Genomic DNA, 17,668 nt, shown 5'->3' with positions numbered 1-17,668 from the left:
ATTGAAGTGTCACTAAACTAATTTTTATTGACATTTTAAAATGACACCTAAATATAAATTGTGACACTTCAAAATGTCACTATAATATTTATTATTTTTTTTGTTTAATATTTTCAAAATGATTTAGGGACATTTTTAAAATGTAAAAAAAAAAAAAATTAGTGACATTTTTTAAAAATGCCATAAATTTTTTTTATATATAATATATAATTTATTTAAGAATTACGTAATTAATTTTAAGAGTCATGTACATTATTAAAAAAAAGTTGTTTATTTAAGAATTACGTAATTAATTTTATATAATTTTTATGTATAAATAATATTCAATATATTTATATTTACTTATATAAATTTATTATGTTTAGTGAAATTGAAAATGCTCATAATATTAAACCAACATTCTAATAATAAAATAAATTTGTTACATATATATTTTAATAATATAAAAGTATAGTATATAATAATTTGTGTTCTTGCACCAAACATCAACAACAATAAAATTTATACACAAATTATCCATACAACACCAACAAATATATATAAATATATATATATACATATATTTACATGAGTATTCTTCTAAAATAACAAAGTCACATTATTGAATCATCAAGTTGTGTATGTGATTCTTCTGAAATCTGCATAATTTTTAACACAATATAAACAAATAAATAATCTTTATAAATATGTATAATATGACATTCAATAGATGATAAATGACTTAAAAATTATATTCAACTTACCAAAAAGTCCGTTGGCCATGCAATAGGTACTCCAACAACTTCACTAATTTTCTTAAATTGTCTATATGCTCTAATTAATTGCTTGTCACACTTGATAGGAACTTGAACAATAACTTCGGAATAAAAGTCTCCAAGCTCTTTTCCTCCAACTTGTTTTGATGAATCTTTACTAATAACTAGAGCAATAGCAATTGTTTTAGGATCATTAGTAATACTTTTATGATTAACCACTTCTCCCACCTGTACAATAAATTATGACATCAATATATTGAATTTAATTTATTAATAATTTTTTTAAATAATTTAGTAATACCTAAATTATATAGTTACAATAATATTTACCTCAACAACTGGAGTATCATATGATGAACATGAAAACAACAGCTGGCGTCGAGGTTCCTTGTTATGTGATGTACAAGCCCTTTTGACCTACACATATAACAATATTAGTAATTTACTTTAGTGGTTAGTAATCTTTACAATTATTTAAAAGTAAAATCTCAACTAGTTGTGAAGACGTGGCTTCGTCATTATGGTTAAAATCCTGCACAAATTACATTCAATTTTAAGAACTACAAAATATTGAATAATAATTAAAAAAAAAGTGAGAGATTAAAGATCTAACGTTATCAAGTATAGTTAATGTATTATCTACATTGTCATTTTGAACTTTAGATCTTAACTCTTTTAGTTCAGATTCTAAAGCCTCTATATATTTGCTTTGATTTCGCTTCTTACTGGATTTGTTTTCCCACACATCAGATGGGCAAACACCAAAACCATAAGTGCGAACAGAACCATATCTTTCCTTACCCATTATTTCAGAATAAGTGTCATTCATGCTCTTTTCTTTTGATATATCTCCATTTATTTCTTCTTTCTCTTGTAATTTTACCTATCATTAATTTCATATAAGTAATAAAACAATATACTAAGAATAATACATGAATTAAGAATTACTGAATTATACCATTGTTTCTTGTGTTGTTTCATCCATTACACTCTTATATTTTTTTGTGTAGCATAGACTAAACATAGCAACACGTGTTGGTGTACTTCCACCACTTTCTTTCTACAAAAGAACATATTATTTATAGTTAAATATTAATCAAATTATGCATATTAATGAAACAATGTTCAACCTAAATGTTGAAAATAAATTTTGTAGTTTTACCTCTGCTGATCTAATTTGTGCAAAACTTTTTGTACCAGTTGTATGATTGTATATCTTTTTAGCACGACTAGCCTTGTTTGTAGCACTCTTTTATTGAAACAATATTGAGAATTACAATCAATAAATAAATATAAAATTCATGAAACATGATAAAAATAACATAGTAAATTAAATATTAAAACAAGAAGTACCTTTGCATCATCTGTTGCCCAATAGTTTATTAATTGCTCCCATTGCTTATCATATACTCTTTTGTCCTTATATTTTTTTTGCTCCTCAAAAGATAAAGTTTCTGAATAATAAGTTTTCTTAAGATAATGTTTCCAATTTTTAAGTTCCTTACCACAAGTCCTCATAGTCCAATTTTCTGCCAGATAAGGAATATCAAATTATTCCTAGAAGATTCAAAGCATGCATTAACTATTAGCAATTTTAAATATACAAATTATGAATGTCAAAATTACTTTAACTAATGATCTAAAATGTTAAATTATGTAAAAACAAAAATATTAATTTTTACCTGTATGATTCTCCACATTGTAACTTTGTATTTGTCTGGTACTTTATGCCAATTTTCATAGTTAATTGGAGCATTTTTTCCATCTCGTACTAATGTCCCAATCAAGTTTGCAAGTCTACTTGCATTTTTATCATGTGGTTGTCCAAATTTATTACATGTGATTTGTATCTTTTTACCATCACGATTTCCCCAAATGTCACGCATTTGTGTAGGACCTCTACCATTCTTTTTGTCATTATTATTTGTCAACAAATCTGTAAATGATTCTACACTATCTTCATCTTGTTCAGCCAATCTATATTGCATATATCGATCCATAGCTGCAAACATTTTCAATAAAAAGTAGAATAATTATGAATCTATGAGAATGATTTAAATCAACAATGAAATTTTATAAACTGAAAAATTAAAAGAAAAAAATTATAAGTAAAGTCATATAAATAGTGATGATAAAAAAGATGCTAAATCAATAGATGGATACTTAAAATGTCCCTTAAAATAAATATTTACATTAAAATCAATTCATACTACTCTTAACTTGATACAAAATTAATATAATAATACAAAAATAGTATTTTTCTAATCTTTACTTTCTATTATGCTTCCATAATAAAAAGTGCTATTTTTAATTTTACACTTTTGTTATGCATCACAACAAAAATGATATTGTTAAAACACACAATTGCATTTTTGTTATATTCAGGTCCAAAAATTCAAGAGAGCCCAACTCAAATTTGGCAATTTAAACCTCACAAGAGTCAAAGAATCTTCTTAGTTGTTGGGCCCAAGAGTCAAACTCTTAACATTCTTCAATATTTTGTTCACTAAAAGGAGATATGAGCCCAACAAGCACCAAAACCCTAGTATATATATGTTGCCCCTGAATTCGCCCAAAATACGTGGACCAGTCGAAAAGGGACACGTGGATCAGATAACTTGTAAATATTTGATAAGTCTTTGTACGCCACAAGGAAGCACCCTGGGCATAGGTCCTGGAGGAGGCACCCGGAGTACGAGGTACTCCCGGAAGCTCGCATAGCATGAAGCCTCTCCGGGATGTGTCAGGGCTCTCCTGAGCAATCAAGTCGCATTTAATGCCGCATGGGAGGAAGCATGTTGGGACTGTAACACGCAATAAAGTCTGACGGCACAACCCCCAAACAGCAGCGCTACAGTAATGATCATTTAAGTCTAGCGACGGCTACTCTGCGAAGAGTCACGTCAATCACAAGGCAAAAAGGACATTCCTCATAAAAACCCTACAGCGCCTAGGGATTTGACCATGCATCACCCATGGTATATTCATTGGGAATACCCAACTTTATGGATACTTACAGATACGTTTGTAAGAACAAACCTACGGATCACCCCACCAAAACACTATAAATACCCCCTCAAAGCTCATTTAATGGGGTCCAGAATCTTGGGTTGCATAAGAGCAAGAAGAGAAAATACTCACCAAGAACATTCTCTGTATTTATGAGAAGAACATTCTCTCAAGTGTGGAATCTGTATTAAATACATCCATTAATAACAAAGACTCGTGGACTAAGGCTCATTAACGCCCCAACCACGTAAAAATCCTCATCTCGCTTTCTTACAGCTCTTTACTATAATCATATTTTAATATTTGCCGAAAATCTCGGTCAACATTTTGGTGCTTTCATTGAGAGCTGAGGAAAGCTGCTACATAGCAAGCATTTGACTTCACAAGAATGGTGGAGACAAGAAGTACACGTCATCCTCGCCCTCTGGAAGATGCTCAAGATCCAAATGAGGAAGCTGTGGCCTCAAGAGCGGCAGAGGAGTCCGAGGAAGAAGAAGAAGAAATAGTCCTCGACGAGAACTACGAGGAAAACCTCGACGAGTATGCCTACGACGGAGGAAGTTACTCAGAGATGGTGCTCCTCAGACAAAAAGCTATCGATCATGAAGCCGAGATCGAAGCGCAGAAAGCGCAAAACCAAAAAATGCAAGAAGTGATGCTAGCCATGCAGAAAGCCATGGAGGCAGCTGGCATTCACGTGCACCCCAAGGCAATGGACGTTGGGCTCGACGGAGAGCCAGCGACGTCTTCGCCTCATTCCCAGCAGCGAAAACCTAGGGAACCTAGCCCTATAAGGCACCCTGCTGAGGAAAATCAAACAAAAAACCCTACTTCTACCCCTGGGCGAAAGAAAAAGGTGCAGGATCCGCGAAGGGTCCGCTCAGATTTCCCTAAAGGGAAAGGTCCGTAGAGGGGCAAGCCCCAAAGAGGGAGTCTTGGCCCTCAGGATCGAGGGGACCGGAAAAGCGTTTCCGTGCACCAGGAACCAGGGGGTAGAGGAAGAAGAGGACAGAGATGTCCTCCCATTGATCTGAGAAATCAAATCAATGGGAATCAAGGTGACCTCCGGGATCACCTTGACCAAAAAAGATACAGGCCCGTGGTTTCCTCGGGCACGTTGAACGAAGGGATTATGGCAGAACTTGCCATACTTCGACAAGACATTGCTCGAGTCTCCCGGAGGCAGAAGGGAGACGACTCCGACTCGGACAGCGAGGATCGGGAGCCATGTGCTAAGCATATCCTGGAGGCGGAGCTCCCTAAAAACTTCAAGATGCCCGAAATGGCGGCATATACTGGGAACTCCGATCCCAGTGACCACCTGTCACGGTTCAACCGTGTCATGACAGTCATGCGGGTCAGCAATGACGTCAAATGCCTGTGCTTCCCCCTCACTCTGAGCGGATCAGCGGAGGAATGGTTCAAAAAGCTGGAACCAGGATCCGTGGGTTGTTGGAACAAACTCCAAACCAACTTCCGGAGACAGTTTGTCGCCGCCAGAAAGGTCAACTTGGAGGTTAGTGCCTTGACCAACATCAAGCAACTGTCCACCGAGACCTTGAAGAATTACATCAAGAGGTTCCGAGAGGAAGCCTCGAAGACCAAGAAGGTCGATGACGGACAACAGCTTGCGCTTCTCCAAGCAGGAATCCGCACTGGGACTCCCTTCTGGAATGAATTGCAGCAAGAAGGTGCTGCTAGCCTCCAGGACTTCCAGAAAAGGGTCCAAAAATATATTAACCTCGAAGAAGCCCAGATCGTGGCTTATGGAGGTTATTATCCCACCGGGATAGCAGGATACATGCCAGGAGTATCGCCCTCGGGTACTGCCCCAACCGCGACTCCACCGGTGAGTGGCATACAGTTCTCTGCTACTCCGGCACGCAGTGGCCAAGCCCTGGCACCAGCATCTTCCCATTACGGTAACCCGTCCGGAGTGAATGGACGAGCTCCTTCACAGGCTGCCCCGACTGCTAGCTTGACAGGCCCTACCCAGGGGTCGCGGAGCAAAAGGTCCTCCAAGGGTAGCACCCGAACGGGAGAGAAGCGCCAGAAGAAGGGGTACACACCCCAATATACTCAGTACACAGAGCTCACGGACTCCCAGGAACGTGTGTACTTTGCCACTAGGCAGAATACGCACTACCGGAGACCACAACCATTGTACAAAGACAGCTCCCAGAGAGATCCGAGTAAAAGATGCGAGTACCACAACGACATTGGTCATAGCACCAATGAATGTAAGAATCTCAAAGACGAGATTGAAAATCTAATCCGCTTGGGCCACCTCTATGAGTGGATCAAAAATAGGTTGCCCCACCTTAATCCACGGCAGGTGGCCGGGGGTATGCCTTCGGGAACACCAGGGGGTACGGCAGGAGTATTGCCTCCAGCTGCTCCCGCAGGTGACACCCAGCATATTCCCGGGCTACCGCCCCGCCCTAATGGGCGGGTAGCCATGATCTCCGGAGGTCCCCATATCGGAGGAAACACTCACAAGGAGCAAAAACGATATGCCGAGGCCGCGAAACACAATGAGGTGTGGGAGGTTACTCAACTCCCAGCTCAAAGGCCTCGGCTAATGGACCAACCCATAACGTTCACGGAAGAAGACGCCAAGACGGTGCGTTTTCCTCACCACGACCCGCTGGTCATAGAGACCCCCATCGCAAATAAAGTAGTGGCTAGGGTCTTAATTGACAATGGGAGTTCCGTGAACCTGCTCTTCAAAGAAGCCTTCACCGCGATAGGATTGACCGACCGGGACCTCTCACCTAGTGGGTCACAGCTCACGGGGTTTAACGGGACAACGCTTATCCCGATGGGAAAAGTAAGGCTCCCGGTTACCCTGTGCCCGGATACCCCCCAGAGCACATTTAAATATTGCACCTTCGTGGTGGTAGACTGCCCGACAGCCTACAACGCGATCCTTGGCCGGCCGGCCCTAGTGGACTTTGGTGCAATTACTTCAATCCGACACTTGTGCCTAAAATTCCCTACCCAGGAAGTCGGAGTCGGAACTGTGAGGGGGAATCAAGGAGAAGCCAGGCAGTGTTACAATGTTGCCACTCGCCTACCTGTACTCATGGTCCGGGAGTCTCCTGAGATAGAGAAGGCTGAAGAGGATGAATTGGATCCTCGCATAGGATCCGAAAGGGTCGTGGAACCAATGGAGGACGTCGAAGAAATACCAGTGTGCGACGACGACTCCACCAAAGTACTCCGGATAGGGAAGAGCCTGGATCCGGAGGAAAGGGACAGAATAATAAAAACACTGAAGGGCGCCAAGAAGACATGACCGGTATAAGCCCTCATGTCATCACCCATGTACTCAATGTCAACCCGGACATGCCCCCTGTACAGCAAAAGAGACGCCCGCTCGACTCGGTGAAAGCCGAGGCCTTAGAGAAATAGGTGGACAAACTTTTGTCCAGTGGCATGATCCGCGACGTGTACTATCCGAAATGGCTAGCCAATCCGGTCCTGGTGCCCAAGCCGAACGGGACTTGGCGAGTTTGCATAGATTTCACAGATCTAAACAAAGCCTGCCCAAAGGACTGCTTCCCGCTACCCAGGATCGACCAGATGGTAGACGCCACGTCCGGATTTAAACTGCTGTCTTTCATGGATGCCTATGCTGGGTACAACAAAATAAAAATGCATACGGCAGACCAGGAGTGCACTAGCTTCAGGACCGATAAGGGGGTATACTGTTACCTAGTCATGCCTTTCGGACTGAAAAATGCCGGAGCAACCTATCAAAGAATGGTTAACCGGATGTTTAAAAGCCTCCTGGGATGAAACATGGAGGTATACGTAGACGACATGCTCGTCAAATCCAAAGCATGCAACAGCCATGCAAGCGACTTAGAAGAATATTTCGAAGTCGTCCGGAGATACGCTATGAAGCTCAACCCGAAAAAGTGCACCTTTGGGGTCAAGTCAGGAAAATTCCTGGGCTTCATAGTCAGCCAAAGGGGAATCGAAGCAAACCCGGAGAAAATCCAAGCTCTCCTGGACATGCCATCCCCCAAGAAGCATAAAGACGTGCAGAGCTTGACCGGAAAGGTAGCCGCACTGAGCCGCTTTATCTCACGATCCACGGACAAGTGCATACCCTTCTTCAACGTACTGAAGAAATGCCAAAAGTTCGAATGGTCGGATGAATGCGAGGAGGCATTCAAGAGGTTAAAAGACCACATGGCCAAACCTCCTATCCTATCAAAACCCGTCCTTGGAGAAGACTTGTTCCTTTACTTGGCCGTCTCCGAGCACGCGGTTAGCGCTGCCCTGGTCCGGGAGGAAGAAAAAATTCAGCACCCCGTGTACTATGTCAGTAAGCGCATGATAGGGGCCGAGACAAGGTACCCGGTCATTGAAAAATTAGTATTCTGCCTCCTGGTGGCATCAAGGAAGCTGAGGCCATACTTCCAAGCCCATCCGATCAAAATCTTGACCAATCATCCGCTCCGGCAAGTTCTCCAGAAGCCTGAAGCATCCGGAAGACTCCTCAAGTGGGCAATGGAGCTAAGTCAATTCAACTTACACTACGTACCCCGGATTTCCATAAAAGGCCAAGCCTTGGCAGACTTCATTACCGAATGCAATGAAGCCGAGGCAACAACTAACACACCGGTACCACCAATCCCCACCTGGAGGGTGTTTGTAGATGGAGCTTCTAATGAGAACGGTTCGGGAGCTGGGGTGGCTATGATATCACCAACTGGACTGCGGCTCCAGGCAGCACTCCGATTTAACTTCACAGCTTCAAACAATGAAGCCGAATACGAAGCCTTGATAGCAGGGCTGAAATTGGCAAAAGCTGTAGGAGCCAAAAGAGTGGAAGTCTACAGTGACTCTCAACTGGTCGTAAACCAGGTATCTGGAGAATACCAAACTCGCGGCGAGCGGATGGCCGCGTACGTAACAATAGTCCGAGAACTGCGCCACGAGTTCACGGACTATAAAATAGAAAGAATCCCCCGAGAGAAGAACGCTCATGCAGACTGTCTGGCTAAGTTAGCCTCGGACAGCGAAATCGAAGAGCTGGGGGTAGTACCAGTGGAACGCTTGGCAGAGCCAAGCATCAAAATAAAAGAGACCACATTAACGGTTGGGCAAGAACCCAGCTGGATGGTCCCCATCGTAAAATACATAACCACAGGTGAGTTGCCCCAAGAGAGGGCACTGTCTCGAAAGATTCAGTATCAGGCTCATCGTTATGTAATGATGGACCAAATTCCCTACCGGAGAGGACTCAGCATGCCTTATTTAAGGTGTGTATCGGACCCTGAAGCTAGACAAATCATGCTAGAGGTCCATGAAGGGTTCTGTGGAGATCATACGGGAGGACCCAGCCTCTGAAAGAAAATATTGAGGCAAGGGTACTTCTGGCCAACAATGAAAAAAGATTGTATAGACTATGTCCAAAAGTGTGACTCGTGCCAAAGGTACGCGAACATGCCGAGAGCTCCTCCAAACGAGATCACCCTGATGACCAGCCCCTGGCCCTTCGCGGTCTGGGGAATAGATCTCATCGGGTCTCTACCTACGGGGAAAGGAGGGGTAAAGTATGCAATAGTAGCAGTAGACTACTTCACCAAGTGGACGGAGGCTGAGCCTATGAAGACAATAACTGCTAAGAAGGCATTGGACTTTGTTATCAAGAACATAGTGTGTCGATACGGCTTGCCTCACAAAATAGTCTCAGACAATGGAAGGCAATTTGATTGCGAGGAATTTACCGACTTCTGCAACCAACACAGAGTAGTGACAAGCTTCTCCGCGGTTGCCAGGCCTCAAACAAACGGCCAGGCGGAAGCGGTCAATAAAATCCTAAAGGTCACCTTGAAAAAGAAGCTGCTGGCCTGTAAGAATAACTGGCCTGAAGAATTGCCAAGGGTATTATGGGCCTACCGGACGACCCCCAGAACCACAACCGGCCACTCGCCCTTCTCAATGGCGTACGGTTGTGAAGCAATGGTCCCGGTAGAAACATTATTCCCATCCCACAGGAGGACGACTTACGATCCTGCCACTAATCAGGCACTGCTCCAAGAAGCTTTAAATCAACTCGAGGAACTCCGGGATGAGTCTCAAATACGGATGGCTGCTTATCAAAAGAAGGTGACCAAGTATTTTAACTCCAAGGTTAAAAACAGAAAATTCGCTATTGGGGATATGGTCCTAAGAAGGGTTTTCCCAGCCACCCAAGAACCCGGAGTGGGGGTACTTGGACCAAATTGGGAAGGACCATATGAGATCGAGGACGAGATCGGTTCCGGCACATACAAACTAAAAAGAATGGACAGAACCACCGTCCCAAGGGCCTGGAATGCCGATCACCTCAGAAAATATTACCAATAGCAAAATAAAACTTAGACTTTGTTCAAAGGGTTTGTACCGTCCAAATGTATACCTCCTCTATATTAAATAAAACTGAGTGCCTTAAAAACAAAGTTTCTATGCCACTCAGGGGGGGTACTAGGGTATATCGCACGGACAAACAGAAAAATAAACTAAGTAAAATATCCTGACCCAAACGGCAGGTCAAAGAGTATGCACAAAAATAAAAAGAATAAGTATAAAAATCCTGATCCAAAGGACAGGTTAAAAAACATAAGTGTGACAAAAAAGATCGCATAAAAAATATCCTAGCCCAAAGGGCAGGTCATATACATATAAATGGCCCGGGGCAGGCCTTAAAAATATAATTGTCTCCCCTTCAAATAAAAGTTGCTACCTATATATATATTGTTCTAAGGCAGCAGCAAATATGTACAAAATAAAAAAAAAAAAAAAACTTATAAAAGAAACGGGTGGAATCTTGGCTATTCTGGGTCAGTTGTACAGCAGCTCAGTCAGCCCGAGGAGGAAGGCGAGGTCCGATACGTGCCTCAAGCACGGCGTCAAGCTTTTTCTTCTTTTCCCGAAATTTGGCAATCATGTCCTCGGGTTTGGGATAAAAAGTAAGCTTGATATTTTGATCATTGGTGGACCAAGCCATGTAGACACCATCGTCGAAGCGTTTCGGACACCGGGCGCAGGAAACAGGAGAGAGGAGCTCGACCCTCTTGGCCTTCCTGATGGATTGTTCTTTGTAATCCCTAAGCTCCTTCAACTCCGCAGCTAGAGCGCCCTCGGACTCAATGTTCGCCTGGTGAGTTTCCTCTAAAGATCTCACCTTGGCGACCATTTCGTCCAAAGCCTCCCTGGCCTCCCGGAGGTCTCGCCTGGCCTTGTCAGCAGCCTCGGTTTGAGCCCTTAGTTCCTCCTGGTGCAGGGCCTCCATCCTGTCCCTCCGCTGGGCCTCGTCCCGGATCATGGCCTCCGCCTGAGCCTCCCTCCGTTTGGCCTCCTCTTCCTTGGCCTTGGCAGCCGCCTCCTGGCGCTCGGCAGCCTCCTGATAGATCTGCCTCTCCGCTGTGAGGTCCTGAAGGACCTTCCTGACATCGTTCATGTCCCCAAATTCGGACAGAACGAAGCCATGATTTATGATGTTCTTGGAGAGGCGGCCAGCCTCAGCAGCAAGCTGAACCATAATGTAAGGATAAGAAGGAGAAGTTTCTCAAAGAAAAAATAAAATATAAACGATAAAAGGAAAAGCGAAAATTGCGAAGTACTTACCACCGTGAGAGAATGACTGAGGTCCTGGACCTGGAAGATGGAGTTCAGGGAAGCGCAAGTGGCGAACCGCTTAGGCGCGCATCGGGTAAGCTGAGAAGCGAACTCGCCGGTCATCTCTGCGGCAAAAGGAGCCAAGGTGGGCCCTAGGAAGCGACGGAACCAATCCGATAAGGGGTCCAGATTAAGGTCCCACGGATCCTGGTAATCCGGGTGGTTGATGCTCGCCTCAACCTCCGCCCGCAGAATCCTCCTAAGGGCTTCCACTTCGGCGTACCCCCGGGAGTACTCATCCATAGCATAGTTATGCTTGGCTATAAGAAGCTCCTGCCTCACCTCGTCCCCCAGAATCGGGGTAAGCACGATGTTGGGAGGAGCAGGATTTTCCTCCATGGGGGAGACCCCGCCGTCCAGACCATGAGCAGGAGTGTCGGCTCTCCGAGGCTTCTTCGGCTCATCCTGGGCAATCATCTTGCCCTTGCGCTTACGAATCAGAGCCACCTCAGGCTCCTCCTCGCCCTTCTCAGCTTCCTCCGGAAGGGCTCAAGGCTCTCCCGCGCCCTCAGCGGCTTCCTCCGAGAATCCCCATCCCTTCCCTTGGCCTTCTCCCGGAAGCACCTCCTCGTCATCCACTAAGTCAATAGTGTCGGGGGGAGCGATGGAAGAAACCTTCAAGGAAGGGGCCGGGGGAGAAGAGGTAAAGGCCGAAGGAGCCACGGGAGTATGAACTCCAGCAAGCTGGTCCAGAATGGCATCCATGGAGATACCTGTTTCACAAAATAAACAAGTGTTAGAAGTCCGTGAGGAACCACTTATACAAGATATAACAAATAAGCTACTCCTACCCGAACTTCCTAATTCGGCCCTAGCAAAGTCCTGAACTTTAATGCTGGCAGCGTCATCTCCGAGATAACTGTCCGAGGGCCGGAACCAGCTGGACGTTATGTAAGCTGAAGGACCTAAGGGAATAGGTTCCGGAGGGCCGGTGCCCATCCAGGACCGACCTAGGTAATCTCCTAAGTTCGAAAAATAAAATTCCTTCAAACGATCCCCCCACCGGGTCGACGGCATCTTAAATCTACGAAGACGCTCGTCGAACCCTACGGGCCTACGACTGGTGTATTCATCAACGGAAGGAACATAACGAATTATCAAGGGAGACTTACCGCCGGCACCGGAGGTGCTAGCACCAGGAGCCTCCGAGTTTGGTTCGGGGACCGAAGGCTGTGGCTGGGAAGTTTGCTTCTCGGAAGAATCTTCAATGCGAAGGGGCCTCCGGGCAGGACGATCCCCAATCTCTTCTTGAAGAATCTTGTCAAAAAATTTAGCCTCGGACTTCCCGGCAATGGCTAGGCTCCGTCGCACCACCGGACTCCCCACGCGAAGTCCTCTCCCAGAGGCGGCCTGGGCCTGAGAGTATGCTTTCTCCTGGGCCTTCCGGTAGAGATAATCTTGGTATTTTTTCTCTGCCGTGGCAATGAGCTCATCCCGGAAGGCCTTCTCCGCGACCGGCGCCCTCACATTGGGACAAATGACCCGCGAGAGGTTGGAGTCCTCCACGGATTGGTGAGGAAGGATAAGTTTGGCCTTCCTACAATTCTTCGTGGTGACTAAGCCCCCAACATCGAGATCGGCGCGGTCGTAGGAAGCGAAGGCTTGGGCCCTTCGGAGGAAAGCCTGAGTAGGGGGCGTCCGTTGGTAAGGTGGGATCCGCACCCACTCCGTAAGGAGCTCCGGGTGGTCCACAGCGCTGAACCCGGAGGAGAAGAAAAAGCGATGGCGATACTCCTTAACGTGAGTCTGCCTATTATACGGAACCACCCCCTCGTTAGCAGGATGGATCCGGAACCCATAAAAACCGTCCTTAAGTTTGTCCCCTTTCTTGGAGACGGATACAAGTTCATAAAAATATAAAATTTCCGCCGGGCTGGGAGACCCCCATCCGCGGGCGGTATAAAAAATAAATAAGCCTGAAAGCAGGCGGTAAGCTTGAGGAATGAGTTGGTATGGCGCAAGGCCCACAAATACAAGGAAATTAACAAAATAATCTTGAAGCGGGAGCATGGCACCGGCCATCAAATGAGTCTGACGCCAAGCCACGAAGCCGTCATAGTTGTGATTAGGCGTCTCCGAGTCGCGGGGAGGCCGGTGATAGGTCCCTGAAGTTGAGGGTTTGATCCCAGCAACTTCTATAATATTCTCCAGCTGGTGAGGACAAGTTAGGGTGGATCGAAGCTCAGCCGCTTCCCACCCAGTCGCTCGGGATTTATATCCTTCCTGGGCAACAGGCCCTAGGGAAACCTCCTCCAGCGTGGCCATGCCTTTCCCACTCTTCTTCGAAGATTTCGAGCCAGAAGCAGACATTTTGTGTTCTGCGAAAAACAAAAAGGGAAAAAGAAAATTCCGGCAGTTAGGTCCCAAACCAAACCCTAAGTCAAGAAAAAGGGAGTGGGGGTCCCCTAACCGCTGGAAAGAGGCCCCCTCCGGACACGTGTCACATGGGAAACCCTAGAAAGATCCCCTGAACAAGTGTCGGGTGCAGTGAAATTGCAGAAAGTGGTTTTACAGAATAAAAAGAAAAAAGAAAAAAAAACATTATATGCCCTAAGCAATTGTTGAACGAAGAACACATGGCTCTCTTCAACAAAAATACACATTATAACAGAGACATGATAATGGCGATCCTACAACTAAAGTAGTAGACGTAAAACAGAACACTTGAAGAACTTAAACACTCGCACACCCAGAAATCCCAGAGTACGAACCCAGAAAAACGAACGAAGCAAGTAAAAGCATGTTATTATCTAAGGATGCAAGAAACTTACAGTAAGTCGTTGAACTGGGGGTCCTGAATGTGGTCGAGTAAAGGTTGAGGAGAACTGGTGAAAACGAACACTGGAAAAGTGGAAGAAATGTCTAAGTGCTAAGACAGTTCGTGCTGTTTTGAAGAATTTTCTCTCTGGGAAATTCGAACAAAAATGGCAAGGAATGGAAAGTAACCAAAATGAAGGAAAGATGGTGGCTTTTATAGGCAAAAATGCATGAGGAACAGGCATCACCACCTACCAATCGTACGGTGGGGGAGATGCACGATTCGAATTCCCGAAAATCAACGGATCAGATCAAGCTGCCATAAAGGCGGTGGAAACGTTTGAGTATCCGACTGACACCATTAATGAGTCGCATCAATCAAAGGGCGTGAAACGAATCGACCTCTGCAAAAAGCAAATCGCAGCATTTAATGCCATCATTAGACGCACCCTCACGCGCCCCAAGCTCGTGTCAAGAAACCGAGGAGGCGGCCGGAGACATCCCTGCAAAAGGCAAATCGCTGCATTAAATGTCATCATTAAATGTGCCCTCACGCGCTCTGGGCTTGAGCCAGGGAAACGAGGAGTCAACCGGAGGCATTTGAGCAAGCCTTGGTTTATTTTTCCAAGTAAACAAGGCTTGGGGGGTAAATGTTGCCCCTGAATTCGCCCAAAATACGTGGACCAGTCGAAAAGGGACACGTGGATCAGATAACTTGTAAATATTTGATAAGTCTTTGTACGCCACAAGGAAGTACCCTGGGCATAGGTCCTGGAGGAGGCACCCAGAGTACGAGGTACTCCCGGAAGCTCGCATAGCATGAAGCCTCTCCGGGATGTGTCAGGGCTCTCCTGAGCAATCAAGTCGCATTTAATGCCGCATGGGAGGAAGCGTGTTGGGACTGTAACATGCAATAAAGTCTTACGACACAACCCCCAAACAGCAGCGCTACAGTAATGATCATTTAAGTCTAGCGACGGCTACTCTGCGAAGAGTCACGTCAATCACAAGGCAAAAAGGACATTCCTCATAAAAACCCTACAGCGTCTAGGGATTTGACCATGCATCACCCATGGTATATTCATTGGGAATACCCAACTTTATGGATACTTACAGATACGTTTGTAAGAACAAACCTAGGGATCGCCCAACCAAAACACTATAAATACCCCCTCAAAGCTCATTTAATGGGGTCGAGAATCTTGGGTTGCATAAGAGCAAGAAGAGAAAATACTCACCAAGAACATTCTCTGTATTTATGAGAAGAACATTCTCTCAAGTGTGGAATCTGTATTAAATACATCCATTAATAACAAAGACTCGTGGACTAAGGCTCATTAACGCCCCAACCACGTAAAAATCCTCATCTCGCTTTCTTACAGCTCTTTACTATAATCATATTTCAATAGTTGCCGAAAATCTCGGTCAACAATATATATAAGGTATATGTCAAACTCTAACACACTATACTCGGCAGCCACTATCGTCTCACACAAAGAGTTCAAAATTATTCAAAAAATACTAATTCTCTCCACTAACAGTAACACTCATTCACTAATTCATCTCATCTTCACCATGAGGGCTAAGTGGAGACTGAAGAGGAAGCGATGAGGCAGCGATCCAAGTAGATTTTTCAATAAATAAATGATGTTATCCCCTTTTTATCGTTTTATTTCAGATGCTTTGCAATGTTTACTTTTAAATTAGTAAATAAAAACTCAGCTAGTGTTGTATGGGTTAAGAAAATTTCTTCTCTTCTTCTTCTTGCTACAGCCACTTAAAGAAAAATTCTAAGGTTAGAGCTTTCCAAAAATGTCTCTTCTTCTCTTATAATGGCAGCAAAGTTTTGTATAAATATTCTTATCTTCTTCTTTCCTTCTTCATCTACGAACGAACGCGGGTTCTAGGGATCTAACGGTGTTCTTATTTTTCTTTACAACTTATTCTTCTTCTCTTGTTTTCAGCTTAATTGTGAAGGATCTTTTTATTCCATTGTACAGTGATTAAATTAAATTGAATACTATATCATATCTAAAATATTTTGATGAGTCCCTAATAATCAAAAAGAGAGAGGCAGAAAAATATATTTTCAAAGTGAGAGGCAATTACCTGCTAGTGATGTTTAGACTCCAAAAGCCCAAAAGCTCAAAAACTAAAAAAATGAAAACCCAAATCAAATTGTTAGATTTTGAAATGTGAATCTATGAAAAATGAAAACAAAAACAAAATCAAATATTTGAAATACATGACAAAGTAAAAAAAATACCCAGGAAAGATAAATGGGTGAGGGACAAACAAAACAGTAGAAAAAAAATCTTACCTTAGATGAAAAACTTCTAGCGCGGTGGAGGCCGACAAGCTCCTTGCAGCAGCAAGACAAATGCTCGGATAAGAGGAGCCAGATTGTAGTTTGCTGAAAATGGCTGAAAAAATAAAGGAAATAAAGAAACTAATTAAAGGCGGGTACAATCCCGCTTCTTTTTCTTTCGTTGTAATTTTTTTTAAATGTTCTTTTCTTTGTTTAAATTATACATCAGTTAAAACGCAAAAAATTAAAAAATAAAGGATATAATTTTTTTTATCTTTTTCGTAACATATAATACTATTTTTCAGGAAAAAATCATAACTATAATAGTGGAATGATAACATTTAATTTAAAATATATACATACTTATTAAAATAGAATTCAACATAATTAATTTTTAATATTATTATATATTTAAATTTAAAATCTCACGTGGGTATATATATAAACATAAATAATTTTTAATAAATGATAATATCTAATTTAAAATTTAGTAAGATATTTTTATTTCAAATAAAAAAAATAAATAAAAATCATATTTATAACAAATCTTTTTTTTAAAAAAAAAAATCCTATCTTAGAAAACTATATATATTTATATTTGGTCGAAAGTTTTCATCAGTAGCTTTCTTCTAAAAACATACAACAATATTTTCTTTATTCTTGAAGTGAAAAACAAACTTCATAGAGGTAATAATATTATTCTACTTATAATTTTTATTTTATTATTTTAGTTTTTTATGTATTGCTATGTTTCTTTCTATGTCTTCTTTTGTTTCTCTTTACGTTTTTTTTCTAATTAATTTATTTTTTCGTTCATGTTTTCTTTTCAAAATTTATATATACAAACTAACATTAAGGGTTTTAATAGGTGTGAATAAAAAATTTCAAAAGATAAATTATGGATAAGAGTTGGATGACACAATCTAGATTGAGTGTTTCATATCAAAACAGAGTTAATTTATTTCTTGATTTTGCATTTAAAAATGGAAGTCTTGAAGTAAAAATTGTATGCCCTTGTGTGAAGTGTTGCCTTATTAATCCTGTCACTCGATCAATCGCATTTGAACATCTAATATGCAATGGATTTATGAATAAGTACACTAAATGGATATTACACGGAGAAACTTCTTCACATTCTCCACAAAACATTGACACTATTAGT

General features: G+C 42.7%; 1 protein-coding gene and 1 long non-coding RNA gene across 2 annotated transcripts; both read right to left on the bottom strand.

Annotated features, from left to right (window-relative positions):
• Positions 1 to 593: 593 nt before the first annotated feature.
• LOC115696614 (uncharacterized) lies at positions 594 to 1,740 on the bottom strand. The gene is made up of 5 exons (XM_030623509.2): positions 1,714 to 1,740; positions 1,369 to 1,638; positions 1,086 to 1,172; positions 744 to 983; positions 594 to 638 (listed from the first exon to the last, which is right to left on the bottom strand). The coding sequence occupies exons 1-5, from the start codon at positions 1,738 to 1,740 to the stop codon at positions 594 to 596; spliced, it is 669 nt and encodes a 222-aa protein (XP_030479369.2).
• A 368-nt stretch (positions 1,741 to 2,108) lies between these two features.
• LOC133029193 (uncharacterized) lies at positions 2,109 to 16,696 on the bottom strand. The gene is made up of 3 exons (XR_009683363.1): positions 16,308 to 16,696; positions 2,438 to 2,757; positions 2,109 to 2,312 (listed from the first exon to the last, which is right to left on the bottom strand). It is a non-coding gene; the product is annotated as an uncharacterized LOC133029193 (long non-coding RNA).
• Positions 16,697 to 17,668: the final 972 nt, after the last annotated feature.

The sequence above is a fragment of the Cannabis sativa genome, chromosome 7, assembly GCF_029168945.1.
Source record: "Cannabis sativa cultivar Pink pepper isolate KNU-18-1 chromosome 7, ASM2916894v1, whole genome shotgun sequence".
NCBI classification, from domain to species: Eukaryota; Viridiplantae; Streptophyta; class Magnoliopsida; order Rosales; family Cannabaceae; genus Cannabis; species Cannabis sativa.
This window is presented reverse-complemented; position numbering and strand designations above follow the sequence as displayed.

Coding starts and splice junctions, on each gene's coding strand:
- LOC115696614 (XM_030623509.2), bottom strand. CDS start 1,740: ATGGATGAAACAACACAAGAAACAATG. Junction 1,173..1,368: donor CATTAACTATACTTGATAAC/GTTAGATCTTTA, acceptor TTATATGTGTAG/GTCAAAAGGGCTTGTACATC. Junction 984..1,085: donor ATGATACTCCAGTTGTTGAG/GTAAATATTATT, acceptor TTTATTGTACAG/GTGGGAGAAGTGGTTAATCA.